Consider the following 18,717-nt stretch of genomic DNA (forward strand, 5'->3'; position numbering starts at 1 on the left):
CCTCATACATCATTGCATCCACAATCATTACCTCTTATTATTTCATGTTTAATTTAATGCATCCTAAGAATTTTTCAACTTGATTCAATTCACAGTGTCAAAGAAGTGACCTGCTTTGACAACCTTGAAATTTTCCTCTTTTTTTCAGAGGAAAAGAAAAAATCATAGAAAACAATACATGTAAATTAAAATATAAAAATATCATTAATTATCATCAACTTCCAGTGTTTTAAGTGGGACAAAGTTACACAGAAATAATCTAAAAGATGCACTCTATTCATGATAAACTCAAATTATTTGCAGCATATAGGTCATTTGTGGTTTTAACAGAATTTGCAGGTGCTACAGGTGTGCTCAACCATTATGCTCAACCCTTATGCTCCATACTTTTTAATGGAAAGAGCATCAAGTAGATAACATTTATTACTCTTAAACTTTTTCTACTTTCAAACTTTTTCTACTTTCAGACAGCTCAAACAAATGAAATTACTTGGCGTTTTATTTTACTTGAAGATTCAATTGGACTGTATTTCTATGCAGTTTCTATGGCAACATTCGTTTCAAACTAAGAAAGCCGCTTCTATTACTCATCATTAGTAAAATTCAATTTCATGTCTCTGTTGGAACTATACAACATTAAAAGAGGCCTTGGGAAAAATTCATCTAGCACAGCTAATTAGTTTTGAAAATGGCTTTTAAAATCCAACTAATTTATATTTTACTCACATCAAAGACTTAAGAGCAACAAATTTGCTGCTGAAGTAAATAATGGTCAAAAGGCACAAAACTATTTTCCTGTGGTCTGAACAAAAGGAAGACAAGGTGTCATAACAGAATGGCTATGAAAGTTTAACACCACTTTCTCCTGCAAATGTCAGGAGTTGCAGGCCAAAATAGCACTTACTTATCTCTACCACTTACTTTTTAACATGTCTAACATTTGCTACTATATTGATCTTCTTATTCCATTAATAAAGTTCATAATAGACATAACACAGAACAGAACATGCTCATTCTAAGAACAACAGGCTGGTCAAAGGAAGGAGGCTCTCTATTATTACAATCTCTTTCAATATTAATTCTAATATTCCACAAAAGTATAAAATACATTCATCTTTACTGCTTCACTTGAGGAAAGAACACAAGTAGAAACAGTCAGCTATGACTGAGAAATAATGAAGGTCAAGAACAGAAATATTCAATTACAAACTGAACATAATTTATTGACTGGTAAACTTCAGCACAATTACAATTTCAAATAAAGCAGAGATCCAGCCATTAGTAAAGAACATGATATTACAGCACAAAAAGATCTACTCTAAACTGCTTTCATACTAAACTAAGTTATTTTTAGACAACAGGAATCAAAAACAAAACAGAAAAAAAAACCCTACACCCCTGCAGTTTCTAAATCGGCAAACATTCAGAAAGTGAGAGGACAACCCGCAGATTTCTAATTGTAATTACAAGACAGAAAATTACACTGCTTGAATCTAAGCCAAAAATTTAATAGCAATGCAATGCCATACAAGCAAATTAAGTACCATCTTATTTCCCATGTCTCATATGCAATATCTACCTGCCCTAGTTCAGGCCCCGAGAGCTCAAGCAGGTAGGTGAAATTTGATCAAGAAAACAGAAAAATACCTCGTAAACCTCTGCAAAGAGTGGATGAACTGACTTGCCTTAGAGATACACCTCCTGATTTCTTCTGCTGACTTTACTAAAAGTATTACTTGGACAAGGAAAACATGGACATTTTAAATTAAGACATTTCTTTAAAAAGATGAGGGAAAAAAGGGGGAAAAAAAGGATACCTAGTAAAAAACTGAGATTTAATTAATCAGTAGGTCAGTCTTTGTCTAAACAAACTCATAAAAGTATCTCTAGTAAATTTGTATCTAGCCCTATACTGGACAGTCCAAGATCCTATTCTTTGATGCCTTGCTGATTACACATTACTAACAGATTAATGATAAGAAAACCATACTGACAAATACCCACATTCAAACCCTGCATGCAACTTAGAACCTGATTTCTGCAGTTCCTTACTGAAAGGACCAGTATTTTTTTTTTAAGCATCTGAATTTGGACTAGATGATGGCAGCTTGCCCACTGTTGCATTTGTAGTTTCCAATTGCCAGAAATAAGAACTGGTTTTTGAATGATTTTATTGAAAGCATATCACACTATCCCATTATGGCTAAAGAACTGTAAAGGCATGACTATTTTCTTCCAGCTCTAAACCAGCAACTTCATCATTATTTTGCCACTTCTCAGCATGGGAATAAACATGTGTTCTTTCTTGGAAAGTATTCATGGTTTTCCAGAGGGAAAAAAATAGCATTTTATTCAGGCTGACATTCTGTATCTTTCTTACTAAAAAAGGTAGATGATGCTTAAAATAAGAACATACCATAGTGTAATTGTGAGCCACTTTGTGCAAGTCAGTGCAACCCTGCGCATCAGCAAAAGATCGGATTCCAAGGCAGTTCGATGGGTGAAGCTGCTTCATTAGGAATTTGCAGCATGCTTCTACAACCTGAGACAGCTGAAGAAGGCAAGCTGTAGACAACAGGCACTCAATGTTATCTTCTTTTAATTCAAGACGACCTAGAAACAATAAGAAAAAGAACAGATCACATTATTTTCAATTTCGTCATTGTCAAACTCTCAAAATTCATATGCAACAGAATTATTTACAGATTATACGATAGATCATAGGGTTTAGCAAACATCATCCCCACAGCACAGATAACCACCTTTTCAAAATTAGTACCTAAGATGATGAAAGAAATTGGAACCTTAATAACATTTTTTTTTGTCAGTCACAATACATCTGAAATATTCAAGTAATTAGAGGAAATACCTGAGGCAACCTGGTTAGGATGTAAGAGCAGTGGTGACAGTTTTTTAATAAATGAGGAATTAAATCATGTAAATAGTTTTAAAAAGCATCTGAAATTCAGTAATGGATTATAATGCTCAAAGGAGGGCAATCATTAGACAATTTTCCCAATTTAATTACCTGTATATGCATATTGAACCAGAGCCCACAATGCATTTGGCTCCACACCTTCCATCTTGATTTCTTCTTGTCTTGCTTCCCTTACATCATTAGTAAACATTGCTGCAAAGTAGTCGGAAACAGAGGAAAGAACCAATCTGGGTACATAATGTGGGAGAAACAGAGAAAGACAAGGAGAGGGTGAAGAGGAGGGGAAAAAAAAAAAAAAAAAAGGCTTAGTCAAGCTGATATTTGTTAATTTATGCTTCATTATTTTGTCCTTTGAAGAAATGTTGTACTGAGAAAAACATTCTAAAGTTGAGAAACTGCTTCATGCTCCACTTCCTCCCTATGAATAATGAAGTACTGTTACTGAAACTACATTTGCTGCTGAAGTAAACACTTTACTGTTTCAAAGCTCAGTAACTTCTAATAGCCAACACAAAAATAACACACAAAAATACATACTCTGAAATGGAATACGAATATAATGAAATGAAAAGTAATTTTAGTCGACTTCCATTTATATCAGTTACTTTTTTAATATAAAAACTGACTTGTCATTTTTCAATGCTCTAAAATGATTTTACTCTTGGTGCACACACATTCATTCATTTACAAATCCTGATACCAGAACAAGGCACAGTAAAATCAGGAGTAGTACACACAACATTTATATAAGCAGAAAAAAAGTGATCCACAAAAAGTAATTTACACAGCAATCTCTTTTCTGTGCATGCAGCATTTTATTAACAATTTTGAGTAATTAAAGATACTGAATAAGAAAATATGCTGTTCAACAGATTTTTTTTAATTATGGAAAGTAAAACATTGGATATATATAATAATGGCACTCTGCACTGTGTTTAGGAAATAAGAAGTCTCAGTACATGTCTATAGGACAAGCGGTAAAGGAGGAGAAAGGAAACCTCAACTCTCCTGAAGCAGCCCATCTGCCTCTGCCCTATGAACCCATTTCTGCAGGAAATGGCACTTTGTCCTGTGCCGAGTCCTCACGCTAAGACAACAGCGGTTGGGGGCCGCAACTGAACAACCACAACAGAATAAAATTAGTTCACTGTCCCACTGGAAAGGTGAGCATCACTACTCAGAAACAAGTCTCAGATGTGTATAAATGTGGAATGTTTGCATGTACACACAGTCATGTTAACAGCAAAGTAATGCCTTTTTTAAAAAAAACAAAAACAAAAACACACTTTTTTCATGCTTCCACATCTTCTGACCATTTCCATCTTTTTGGTCAGGCCTGCAGTAAGTTTTTTCTAGTTGCTGAGGCCTCAAGGATGCATATGACTAGATATGAAAAGATTTTTTTTAAGCTTGTTCAATTTAAATAAAATTTTGTAATGAGAAATAGTTTTGTTCTTTTGAGATTTCTTGTATGGTTGATTCTCAGAGAAAATAGAATATTTTGTCAGGATACCAAACAAGCATCCATCCTAAGCATTTTAATCTCCAATTTAAAAAACACTTTAATCCAATTTAAAACACTGCCTCAAGAACTGTAGAAGCTTAGTGAGATTGGAGAGTAAATTCATCTAAACACCAAGGGAAAGTTCCTGCAATTTGTTTTGATGCTTGAATGAGATGACCAGATCAGATTTATGCACATGGCCTGCCTGGAGGGAAAAGTGTGTGGATGTACAGGATTGAATAAACCAGGCATCTTCGCAATTCTGATTCAGAATAGAAGAAAACTTAATCTAATCTTAGCACAGTTCTAATTTGCTTTTGTAATTGCACAACTCAGTTGCACTGCTATTTAGCAGAGTTGTTACAAGAATTACAAATAACTTGGGTATCCAGACTCTCGATCAGCTCTGCTGGCACCAAAAAATTTAATTCTGTAGATTCCAATCTTGAATTACTTCAGAAGAAGTTATGAGAACTAAAAGATGCGATCCTTTTCATATAGTATGCAAAGCTGTATTCAGAGTCAGGAGAAAGTATATACACTTCACAGCATTAAGTGCTTTCCAGAGTTGCTCTCATACATCGAAACAGCACATGAAGCCTGGAAGTAGATTAATTCAAGCAATGTGCCAAAGCACAAGTTATACTGATAAAAATTTTTATTACATCTTTAGCCAAGAAACATGTTCACAATGGAAAGTCTCAGAATAGACAGCAATATCTTTTTCTTCTTAATTTGACCCACCTAGAAAAAAACTCTTTCAAAGAAAGAAAAGGGATTTAAAGACCCAGGGACAAAGCAGCAAGGTGACACTGAGCTAGCGAAAAAAGACAACAAAGGACAGCTTCCAGCCAACTGCCCTTTCAGTTTTTCCCCCTAGAAGAAAAAAAATCAATTCTTAATAAAAATCAATTGCTACTTTACTCATGCCATTTGACACCAGCTTGTTCACTGAACTTCTAATTTTTTAATTAAACAAAATACCAACTTCCCTCAGTTTGGAAACTGTAGATAGCCATATTTTTAATATTTTGAGCTTATATTCCCCTCCCCCCCAAAAGTAACATTTACTCTATAATTGGCCTAAAAGGCCTATAATAGCCAATCAAATCAGCATGTGCTGGGATTATAGAGGCCTCTAAGGAGTACAAAAAGAAAAGAAAAAAAGAAAAGAAACTATATACAGTTGGCATCATATCTCTTTAGATGTAGAGCATATTTTTCCTTTGCTTTCTTATTAATCACTAGACATTGCCAAGTCTTCAATTTGGCATAGACTATGTTTACAGGAACTCAGCTACTGTATTAATTGCAGTAGATTGACGCTTTTTTTCCGAACGCAGGAGAATTTAGAGAAAGAGGAACACATAAATGCAGTAATTTTTCATCCCAAAGACAACAGTATGTATGAACAAGCAATCCCTCTGGAAAAGAAGACACTGCTATGTGAACACTGAAAAATAAACACTGAATGACACTGCTAAACACTGAAAAATAAAACCTCTGTTTTAGTATGCCTCCCTGTTTTTACAGGAGGTTCCAATGGTACTAGCGTCCGATTTCTGTGATTTCTCCTGATCAAAGAAATAGAAGGAACCACCAAGCCAGCTTACCTGGCTTTAAGGAGCTGAGTTTTCTAATTTCTCTGTTACTTACCAGTAAAGTAAGTAGGGTAGCATGCTTGGATTAAATTGTGATACTTTTGGGGACGGCCAGCAGCTGCATTATCTAGACCTTTTCATGGGTCTTCAAAACAATTATTAGGTGAAATGATGATAGCTGTCAAACCTGACACTTGACAAAACTAGTGTCTCCAATTAGGATTCACCTTTGGCAGAATGAAATGAAGTCTCTTAATATCTTGGAGATGAAAGGGACAGTTTCTGGTTTCTGGATGCATAACAACCAGTAAAGGTCCTAGGGAGCTCAGTAAGACCCTCCCATCATTCAATGAAGTTGCAAAATGATGATGAATAGTTCTTTGATAATTCTTGCCTTTAATATAAGCCTTTTATTCCTTGCACACTGATGACTTCAGCTAGTTTCTATTCTTGATGATAAAAGGCATATCAGTAATAAAAAAACACATATGAAAGTGGCACTATCCCATATTACTAATGTATTTATATATATTTGAATTTTGTTAAAGGCAAGCAATATCAACATAGTACAAAGTATATTTATGCTAAAAGTAATTTAAAATTATATCTTTCTTACAGGGAAATCAAACCTTTCACAGTTCTGCTACTTGTCACTCTGGAGTAATGATTACACCAAGCCCTTTAGCATAATATTCAAAACAATCATAAGAGGAGTAGCAATTGATATATTTGGCATAATGCTAGCACAGAAAATTACTTTTTGAAAATAATTTCCTTTCTACAAGTACACTTTGTGCTTAAGCTTGTAAAACATTCAGTTAAAACAGACTGCAGTGAAGAACATACAAACTAAACAGACAATACAGAGCATAAAAGAAAGAAAGTACTATAAGACCTATGGAAATCAAGCACAAACTAAATAAAGATCTAGACCAAAAGGTCTGCAAACCAAGATTCATGTCCTTCCAAACAAGCTCCCTCTTGCTTTCTTTCCTTCAATCCCACATCTTGATTATTTCTGTCTCTGGACTTCCAGGCTGCTGGCTAACGAATGGGGAGGGGGATTTGAACCCATCTCGCCATGGATTTATGTGGACCTCCCATTTCTTAAATGAATATTCTGATCAGCAGAGTTACTACAAATCAAAGCTTTTTTAAAATATTATTATTGATATAGCAATGAGATTAACGTAATAAAACTAATCTTCTGGCAAAATTTGTTTATGTAATTGAAGGCTGGAGGAACAGCCATACAACATCATCTTTTCGCTTGTACAGAGCTGTCTTTTCCTACTTGTTTTCAGATCTTCTGAAAAAGTACCAAGTAACTTGAGAGCAGAATGTGATCAACAGTATTAAGAGATGCCACATTTAGAAAAATCATGGCTCCATAAATACCCTAATCTACTATTTTTAGTAGATTCATAACAATCTAAGTCTTTTGATAGGTTTAAACCAAAACCCTTCAGCGTTTCACAGTAATATACTGTTTATACTTACTGCAGGCACTAAATGTACTGCTCCTTTCTCTAAATATATACTTCATACACATAAGAACATTCAAATATCATCAGAAGTAAAAATAAAGAATTGAGAAAACAGGTATAGAAACTATTCAAAATGCCGTCTTCAAAATGAATAATTTGTGAACTCCTTGCTGAGTTTTGAAAAAAAATTAAAGCATCCTTTTTTACCAGCTCTATGTGATCACATACAGAAAAAAAAAATCTTTCAGCTTTCTAAAAAAAGTTGTCCAGTGTAAATGAACTTGCAACTTTATATGTATCAATAACAAACCATTAAGGTAATATATAATGCATATTTTATTACTTAGCAAGGCTTAATAATCACTAATGCTACTGAAATGCACTGATTGCTCCAGCCTGCTGACAATGCTAAAGTAGTCAGAACTTGCAGAGGCTAACAAAGGCAAGTAAACTAAAAACATGAACGGATTTTTTTTTTCCTTTACAACACAGACTACCACAAACACATCAAGCATACACTTTAGTTTTCTTACTGGAAAACACAATATTCTTACTTAAAACACAGTATTTAAATTACAGCAATATGTTTCTCCTAGTAAGGAGAGGAGAACAGACCCAATAACATTTGGTAGCATGTGCTCAACGCACTACAGAAATAGATACATTAGTAGAAACTGGAGGAGCAACAATCCTATAAATAAATGAGAAAATGGTAGTAAGCCCATTAGTACCTTTTTAGTATACAGAACATTATTTTTATCTTGTGGCAACAAAATCTTTCAGGCCTTATAACATATTCACAGTTCCACAAAACAAGACACCCACTTCAGACAATATATTTGGAAACTAACATTAAGTTACTTTCGACTGTAATAAATTTACCTGTGAGCCGGTATTCTACGATCACCAGCAACTAATACCACATCACACAGTTGTTTATGTCTGAGATAGTTCTCCATCTTCTTAAAAGTTTGTTCCGCATGGTTAAGAGCCTGAAAAAATTCATCTGATGTACAGGGCTCCATAGTTTGGCAGGATGACAAGGTATGACTGCTGTTGGAGGTTCTGTTGAAGGCAAAATACAAATCTTAGTTCAGACAATATTAAGGTGCAGCAATCCTATATTCAGATGCTAAAAGGACAAAAATCACAACATGTTTTAAAATTGAAGTAAAAAAAAAAAGTTGATATATATTCTCTTGCTATTTTGTTTTTCTTCACATTTCTTCAAAATGAATGCAAACTTCTGTGAAAACAGGTAGAATGTTCTCTACAACCAGAGAAGGCCAAGATCACTCCAGATATCATACAAGTAATGGTGTCAAATGGTGGAATAGGCATTTACCAAGATTCTGCAAAGTGCAAAAGTGACAGAAGGATGCCATAAGGGTTTGTCCCTCTCCCATTAGATACTTAAAAATCTTGCACCACAGTCCAAGTTGGGTAGAACAAAACTAAGCATCATCTGGAGCTAGTGACAGGGTGCGTGTATACAGGGAGAGAAAAAAAAAAAAAAAAAAAAAAGGCACATCAATACATCTCCAATACTACTGCATGGAGGTTTAAGTGTCTGAAATGACACCTAGCACTAGAGAAACTGACGTTATGGAAAAGCAAGGATGTTTGGGGTAAAAAAAAAATTCCAGCCTATACACACAGCAGCTCGGGAGAAAGAGGAACACAGAAAACTTAATTAGAACACCTGGGCCTAGGACATAAAACATCTGAAATATATGATCCGAGGATATAAAGGAACCGAATCCTTGTCGTGTACACTGACTACACTTCTCCATGAAGGTAACTCAAAAAACAGAGAGCTCTGGGCCTACCATACTACTTGGAAAGGCATGGATTGATATAACCTGCATCCAGATCCCTGTTCACCCAAAGCGGGTATGAAGGCCTTGTGTCATCAGGCACAATGTGCCTGATGCATGTGCCCAGATAACTAAAATGGACAGGCAAGCTGGCATTTAATTCAAACCTATATCTGGTCCTGGATCAGAAATGAGATGCCGGTCTGCCTGTGTACTTCCCTTAAGGGACTTTATATTAGGTGTACCCTCTGAACTTGTGGTTTCTCGTTTATTTAAGCTTGTGAAAGCTTGTTTTCATCCCCTAATGAGTCACTTGTTCTGGCTGCTCCACTACTGCCCCTCTGACATGTGGAACAAGTATTCTTCGTGGTCAGCTGGGCAACTGAATCAAGGAATTGATACACCTGAAAAATAAAGGACAGAGTTTCCTTTCTAGCATGCCAATTCCTTGATCTGATTCACTAGCAACTACGAAAAAACTCCAAAAAAAAAAAAAACCCAAAAAACCACCCTACATTGGCAAAACTGGGGGCATTTCCTAAGTACACACAAAAGCAGTTCTTTATACCAGCAACCCTGCAAAAGAAACAGAAGCGGAACAAACAGGGTGCTACTCCACAAGAAAAGTGGTGCTCCCTACACCACTTTATAGAATTCTCAATAGTACCAATATATGCTTTTGTTGTACCATATTTCAGTCCAAATTCCTCAAATCATCACTAAACCCCAAACTTTTAATCCACAGGATATCAGGGATCTGATTAATATTACAGTCGCCACAAACAGTTGTGCAGCTATAACTGGAAGTAACAGAATGTTGTACAGAGAAGGAAAAGGCTTTTTAAGCCAGAGCTTTCCCAGCGCATACCCTGACCTGAACCACTGCCTAGCCCCCCTCCACATATCTGTACTTTCTGCATAAAGCTCAGGGGCAGTCACCACTTCTGTCCAACATGGAAGGCAATCACATGGTGCTATTTGCCATGAGCCTGTAACAAAGCACCTAGTCAAGACACAACAGAGGCAAATCGAGTTCCTCCACTCACTTGAAGGTGTTCAATTTTGTAATCTGTAGCTGTCCTCTCTTGTAGCTACTAAGTTACAAACCATTTTTCTCCTTCACAAGGGAGGGAAGGAAGGAAGGAAGGATTAAGCTTCAATGGTCCATAAAAAGAGCATGAAAGATCTGCATAGGAGAAAAGCTGTAGATTCAAGGGCTATTTACAAAGATTACCCAGTGACTGGCAAGTGCAAAATTCAAATCTTTTCCTCTTTTCAGACTGTCATATGGATCTGTTTCTGAGTTCACTTCAGCAGAGCCACAGACGGGAGACCTTGAGCAAATACACAAGTAGGGGAAGCACACAGGAGGGAAAGATCTGCTTTCTCTCTCCCAGCAGGAGGACTGAAATGCATGGATAATTTCTTGGCCTACATCTCTCCTACCTAAAGGAGCGTAAATATCTAACACTGAACTTTAATTCCACACTCAGACCAAACACCTAGGTTTTAGTTACTACAGCACTGAGAATCCTAAAGATATTTCTCCTTCTAGATTTTGAATCTGACTTGGATTTCTTTAAATATCACACATAGAAAGGATGTACAGAGGATGTGCTTTCGTATGTCTCACATGTATTACTATGATAATTACTTCAAAAATTGAGGCTGTCGGTGCCTTTTTCACTTTTATCACTCCTGTTTATTTTCTTTCCTTACTTACGTCAAAATACGCTATCTAGCACTGACAATTAACAATTCATTACAGTATAATTTTAAGACGATTATAAATATATAACAGTTATTCCGAGGACAAGATCTTTTCCACACTAGCTACATATTTTACTATCCCAGTGACACCCTTATTAATACACTAAAGATGCTAGCTTTCTTTAACTTTGTGGTCTAATGAGGAATTTATATATGAATAGACCTTTCTATATACATGAATTGACTATGTACAACACATGCTATAAAATCATTCATTTTTTAAAGGTTTTTATTTTTGGACGTTGGATGTTCGGAGTGAAGAGTTTCTGCCCAATGAAACAGTTCATTGCAAAGCAATGAAGCAATTAACTGGCTGGTAGTAAAATGCTCCTAAAAGCATTTCAAAAGTAAATAGCATCCGTGATGACTGGAGAGCTGAATTCACAAATTCACATCTGTTCTGTTGTTTCGGGATTCATTGCTGTTGAAAACTATGCTGCAGCATTTTTTTTTTTTAAAAAAAAGCAGAGTCTTCTTTTCCCTTACCTTTATGAAACTCTCCTCTACAAGGAGAGAAGCATCAGACTTTCTTGGATTCCATGTGGGAGGAACATAATCTGTTCCTATTAACAAGATTTGTGCTGTTCTTTTAATTAAATTTGAAATATTGAGATTACTAAAGAGTTACAATGGTTATTTTAAAGCAACCACACATATTAGTTACAACCTATGAATTTCAGTAAGTACTAACAATGAATATAAAAAAGGCTGCAAAACTTTTTCAAGCATTTCATTCATTTTGGAAAAGAACTTCAAGAGCAAAGTCTGAAATCTCAAAAGAAATTTAAAACGAATTTTTTGTCTGAAAAACAATTATATGTAAATTTACTTTTAAACTGCCCTATTGTTAAAGTTGGTTCACTTGATCGAACTGTAATCTTCTCTGCACCTCCAAAAAAGGTCATCATCTTCACTAGACAACATGCATGACCTACCCTGTTCTGAAGTCCTATGAAGCTGCAAAAAGTAATTTTACTGCAAGCTAAAGGTGACATGATTAAATCACAGATATGTAGTACATATAGTTGACCTTAAGAAGTAACTCTTCCAGGGTGTCACAGCAAGTTACAAGTGAAAACTTCACTACAGGGCATTAAAAAAGCACTTTTCTTTCTGAAAGGGGCAACATGTTAGAACTGCAATTGGTTACCAGAGGCTTGACTGGAAAAAGGAATCAAGTAGTATTACAGTGGGATCTCTATCTACAAAATCATGATGGAGAAAAAATGCCCCAGATACACTGCTACTGCTTTCACTAAAATTGCTCTTTTAGGGAACCAACAAATGAAATCTGTTTTTCAAGAGATTTGTATCCTCTCTCCCCTTGTCATCAGGGCAACCATAGCTCTTCTGCTTTTCCCTCTATTCCTTACGATATCTCTAAACTAGGCAAGTGCTAAACACTGTAAATAAAAGGAAGCCAAATCCTGTGACAAAGATGCAACAGAAATTCTACCATTTCTTCAGGGCAACTAGGTTTCTCTTTGCTAGCTAGCTGGCACTTACAGGAATAAAAATCATCTTTGAGACTTCCGAATAATCTCAAATTGGGCTGAAAACAGCCCAAAAGTCCTGAAGTTAACAAGGAAAGGGTAAAAGTGTAAAAGAATACAACTGCATGAGCTCAGTTCTTTTAGAAAACCAGACTGAAAGTGGGTGCTCTGCCTGTCATATTGGAATTTGCAGGGGCACCACACCCCAGCCCCAATGATTGTTGCAGACAGACTCTTAAGCAGTGCATGACACGGGTTGCAGCAGTAATAACCTGCACACAAAAGTGCTGTATGTCCTATTTTACAAATGTGAATTTCTACAACAAAAACTGGGTTAAAATGAAGGTATTGGAAGCAATAAATGCTTGTAAAGCTATAGAGATGGAGGAGGGGGAATAAAAACAAAATCACTTCTCCAATCTCCTCACAACTAAGATTGCTGTGAGCAGAACATTCATTCTCAATAAACAAAGTAAATGCCTCCAATATTTAAAATCTGAATTCATGTGTTAAGAATATTAACTTGGGGCGGGGGGATAAAGAAAAGGATGTGCAGGAAATTGAATAAGTGTGATTGTCAGTTTAGAAGAAACAACAGAAAGAAATAATCAATATTATAATCAGTGTCTATAGCATATATGCCATTGACATTCTTGCAACTCAAAAGCTGCAATACCGTCAAAAAAAAAAGACACAATGTTTGACTAATAAAAATAGACCCCTGCAAGCATTTGAAAACAAACAAACAAACAAAAACCCAAAAAACAAAAAACCTTACTACAATGCTTTATCAATTAACCATGAGTTTCACTACTGTTCAAAGAACAGCGAGGCACTGATTTTATGACTAGAACAGACAAATCTCCAGTATATGCACATCCTAACTACAAGTATTACATGGCCAAAAGATGGGCTAATTGCTTGCTTTGAGACAACACAACAGATTTGCTATTCTGTATCATGAACATATGTACTCCAGGTAATTTTTCACAATATTACTATTAGAAGTTCTGTTACAACTTGTTCAAGTTAGGTTAGTCCATTGCATAAGTCATACACACTAGAAGGATGGGACATACCTAACCATATGAGAAGTTAATATGCATATTAAAATACCTTTTGTACTTTTAAATACATAATAATTTTGCAAACTTACTGCATTATGGTGGCTGTCTGCATTGAATTTATGTACACTTCAAAATAGTGTTAAAAATAATCAGTCAATAATTTGGTTATTTACACATTGTCTCTAGGTTAGCTGACTTATTATATATGAAGATGAGCACACTAGGATATCATCGCAGTTTTTATATCAGTTTCTATGATTTGGTATGACACTTTGAAAAAGTGAGCATTTGACTTGATATAAAGTTAGAAATAAAAGAATCAATGCTGCAGAAAATGGAGTGTTGAAAGGAGGATGCTGAAAAGATTCCTGGAAAAAGCATCACCCATTTAAACAAACAGAAAAACAAAACACAAAAATAAGCAAGCAAACAACAACAAAAAAACGCCACACCAGACTCTTCCAAAGGTTGGGGAAAGCATAAATAAACATACATGGTAATGACAAAGGCTGCTAAAATCCACAGAGTATTAGAATTTATGATCAGAAAAAAAATCACTGAAAAAAAAGAGAGGACACAAGCAATTGTGGAGATAGTGAAGGAGTTTCAGGAGTAGAGATTTGCTCTGTGCTAAAGAAAGGAATTATAGCAATAGCCGGAACTCTAGTTTTACTTTGCAATAAAAAGGTGCATTTGCAGCAAACATATATATCTGCAATAATTTACGTCTAACTAGCATGAGTAATAGAAGACTGGAGAAGCTGAAGCACAGACTCCAGTGTTACCTATGAAAGTCCACAGATGCCTACACAAAACTGCTAAGATGATACTACTTGCCTCCTTACTAACTTTTGATTTTGGTAGGAAATAATGTAGGCATACACTTCACTGCAGCTAGACCTTCCACTGCAATATAGATGTTTCCTGTCTTTCTTCCAAGAGATCTCCTAGATCTCCTGCAATGTATTTGTGTATGGACACAAATATCCCCTGGAACATATGTTCTGTCTGGAAAATATAGCTAATTCGATTACCTCATGATACACCTGTATTTTAGTATGAGGCAAGTGCAATAATACAATATACTTTTGAGATAGCCTTGATCTGGTCAGGGCATGCAACAATCCCCAAAACAGCAAACAACTATAGAAATACATCAAAAATCAGAAAGATTGAGGCAGGAGAAAAGATATTACAAATTCCAAAGGCTTCTGTAGATGTAAAAATTGCCAGAGGACAGACTTAGAAATTTACAGTACTAACATTGAGACCACTCATACAGCGCATTAATGCAGAGTACCTATTACTCTGTAAATTGAGACCTTAGCTTAACATCAGTTGTAAACAGCTTATTAAACCATTCAAGGTTAGCACAGAACTGCAGAATCCTAAAATACTGACTGAATGTCATGTTTGAATATGTATTTTAATATTATATTTGAATACAAACATATTTCCGTAGTTATATCTGCAGGAAAGTAATTCCAGTTTTTGAATGCATGTCCGGAAGAAATGAAGCAGCTAGCAGCTACAAGACTTTATGTAGTCGGCGTGCCCTACAGCAGTGATTTTCAGCTTGTCATCCACTGTGCCTTCAAGGTCTGTGGATGGCTTCTGAGGCATCCACAAAAAGTAGACAAACCTATTGCTAATATGCTTCAATTTGCTACAAGCATCTGCACATGCTTCTCTACCAGAAAACTTTAGAAGGCTACAAAACAAAAACTGGTGACTATAGTGTCAGGGAAGCAGGTGAGTTAACAAATGGCAACAGTAGAATAAAAACAGCAAAAGAAAAGAATTCAACCCATACTGGTCTTATAAACTATTATTCAGCCTAATGTTAGCCATAAGAGGCACATGAGAGTATGATGTTGGTAGCATTATAAGTGACTAGCTCTGGTGCCTGAACGAACTGCTTGTGCCTGGGAAAATCATCATTTGAAAAAGATCTGGAACTAAATTTGGAATTTGCTTACCCCTTTTACCATCAAGCCCTACAATAACACACAAAGAAAGACGTCGTCTCGTCCCTAAAAGAATCACAAAATGATTTCAAGCTTTCCTAACAAGAGACCAGGTCTAAAAGCTCTTCTTCCTACACTATGTGACATGGCAAGGAGGAAGGCTGATGCACTCGAAGCAGTGTAGCTGCTTTTGACACTGAAGCTTGCATATTATGACCCACCTTTTTAGGGTTTGTATCTGGCCTCTGTACGCCTCTGAGGCTAAAGAAGCAAAAAAACTCCACATCTTCTATGAAAACTTTAACAAAAAACACCCACGTCTCATATGCAGAATTTATTTCTATGAAGAAAAACAGAGTTCTCGTATAGAAAAGAGCCCCTCTGAGAACATAGCCTATAATGTTTTTTTATTAACCTGTTCTGAACATTAGAAAAATTGCAGCTATTGCTTAGACTTACATAGGTTATAGTCTTAATAAAGGACAAGGCATGGTTTAAGCACGACCTCTCCTAGAGAACAAAAAACATGGCTAACAAAACAAGTTATGTTACCTTTAGTTATACGTTAAATTGTATAGATACAGAACCCCAAATTTATCTAAAATGTTTGAAGAATGAAATTAAAACACTAATAAAAATTACAAATAAAAGAACTACAAGTAACCCCTGGTTCCATACTTCATTAAATAAAAGAAACTTCAAATTTTCTACAAGTTCCAATCAAATTTGCTACTACATAGGAGTTCAAATCCTATGTGCATTTCCCTTAGCATACAATCTCCTCCCTCCAAAAAAAACACATAAATAAAATTCCAGTCCTATAAAGAATTTCCACACACCCTAAAATATATATGAAGTCCTTCTTTCTGTATTAACAAATTATTTTTGTCATATGTAAATTCTTTTCCTACAGTTAAAAACAAATATGTAGTATTTTCAAGCTACATATCAATCTCTCAAGTATTACTTTCTTTTTTTTTTTTTTTTTTTCCCTATATTGATTGCCTTGCTATAGTGAGCATATACTATTGGGGGTAGAAATGTACTTAAAAAGTTTGTATCACATATTTCTGAAATGGATGGTTATGTTGGACTTATTATTATTGACAGCATCCAGTGAGTGGCAAAGCTATTTAAAAAAAATACATAAAAATCACTTAAAATAGGAGCTCAGCTGATATACTTTATTTACAGCAGTATATTTGTTGCAGCATACTAAGACCACTAGTATTAAATATCAGCATGCAAGTTGCCTTTCCCTATAATTTTAATACTTTTGCACCAATCGACCGATAAAAGCAAATATACCATGCTGACTCCTTCCTTTTCTCAAATCTTTAAAGGTTATAGAAACCATAAATACCTAGTGCTTTCATTCTTGACTGCTTTGCCCTTGCACCAAAGCATTTTTTTCTCTTAGGGAATGCAAAACACTAAAACTGTTCTAACTAGGCTGATCTGTCCCTAGCAGGCTTTAACGGTGTACCTTTTAAATAGTTATACTTTCTGAAGTGTCATACCATTGCAAAATTATCTTAAAAGGTGGAAAGCAAACAAATAAAAAAGGAAATATTTAACTAATATACTCTATACACACTATAAAAAGGAGAAAAAACACTTTTAGTGAGGAATGGCTGACTTCGCTCCTTTCATTGCTCCTTTTACTAAGTGAAAAACTGGTATTTAACAAAAAAAACACTATTAATTTGCCTAATTTTACCCCAACCAGCAAACACCTTTCACTGAAGAATAATTTTATTGCTTAATCTTTAGTATTTTAAGAGAAGAAAACATCTCCACAAATACAATAAAATCATTTCCTATTTTTAATCTAGGTGTACAGTGTAACACACTTGCATGGAAAATTGCATTCATTTTAAAGCTATCTTTTGATATCAGTTTACAGCACAAACTGGTTGACTATGTATCACTTTCAGTAGATGAATTTTTTTTTCCTTTAAGTTGCATATGCACAGACAAAAAAAAGATTTATAGCCTTAATATTTTTAACCCCTTTCATCTTCCTCATCTACAAAACACTTTGAAATATGAGAGATAAGTCAGACACATTTTTCTTATTTTCTCCTACCTTGCATGGAATGATTCTCAGCATAACTAGACAATTAGTGCCATTTCAAAACAATTTTTAAAACATCCTGTAACATTATAATGTAATGAACATCATCCTGTTCATAGACGCAGGTGTGTAGCATGCCGTTTAAAAGAAGTGAGTGCATGCACACACACACATACAAACACACACAAAGAGAACCATTTTCATTTAGCTTTTAAAATCAATTGCTATCCACACTGATAAAATAAAGTTATCTTTTAAAGATGTCCCAGTAAAGATAGAGAATTTTGATAACCAATGTTTTTATATTTCTGAATAATAATTTTATATTTCTGATGCACAGCTATTGCTTGGTTTCTGAAACACTTTATTCTAAAGGACACTCTAAACACAGATGGTATCTGTAAATATGACATGAAAACACAGTTCTTAAAATAAAAAAGTAATAGATAACCTGCACGAACTGCTGTCTGATTCATTTTCTTCTTCACTTGCTCTATCATCTGTTTCTGGTCTGTCAAACCAACGTGCACCTCCGCAATCTTCTGTTAAGAATTCAAATGCAGCGACTTCCGAGGTGGATGCCATTGGCCAAGGAGGTGAATTCTGAAAATCCTGTTGGCTGGACCTTCTGTAACCAATTGATGCTAAAGGTAGATTACCTGTGTCTATGAACTTTGTGCTGCCAGTTGTTACATTTTGTCCTTGGTTCCAGAAGTCTCCCTGGTTGTTATCAGCTGCAGAGATTGGGGCTGATGCCTGATGACCAAACCACCTCCATCTGATTTTTAAAATCTGCTTCACATCAAACTCTTTACGAGAACCAGACATCCTTAGTGAAAGCAAGAGATCGTCTAGGCAACAGGGTAAGAAGCAGCGCACATAAAAGAAGATTTGTGCACCCAACCAAGACAAGAGGAACACATGCTCTCCCCGTCTGCGGTGAGCAATTTTCTAGGGGAAAAGGAGGTGGGGGGGGGGGAGGGGGAGGATCGCATT

The 18,717-nt window shown here is 35.5% G+C and overlaps 1 protein-coding gene across 2 annotated transcripts in view; it reads right to left on the reverse strand.

Annotated features, from left to right (window-relative positions):
- Window positions 1–18,717, reverse strand: part of KLHL5 (kelch like family member 5) — a 47,930-nt gene that overhangs the window by 14,882 nt on the left and 14,331 nt on the right. The window contains exons 1-4 of one of the 2 annotated variants that reach the window (XM_010219188.2): window positions 18,173–18,662; window positions 8,413–8,595; window positions 3,029–3,165; window positions 2,417–2,613 (exon numbers count right to left, since the gene is read on the reverse strand). In XM_010219188.2, the coding sequence (XP_010217490.2) occupies window positions 2,417–2,613; window positions 3,029–3,165; window positions 8,413–8,595; window positions 18,173–18,549 (894 nt within the window). In that variant the 5' untranslated portion in view covers window positions 18,550–18,662. Of the gene's footprint in view, window positions 1–2,416; window positions 2,614–3,028; window positions 3,166–8,412; window positions 8,596–18,172; window positions 18,663–18,717 lie in introns of those variants that run through there. The other variant, XM_088524780.1, reaches the window with a different exon arrangement.

This window comes from Tinamus guttatus, unplaced genomic scaffold, assembly GCF_059628265.1.
Source record: "Tinamus guttatus ecotype Peru unplaced genomic scaffold, ASM5962826v1 Tinamus_guttatus_pri_ptg000213l, whole genome shotgun sequence".
Lineage (NCBI taxonomy): Eukaryota > Metazoa > Chordata > Aves > Tinamiformes > Tinamidae > Tinamus > Tinamus guttatus.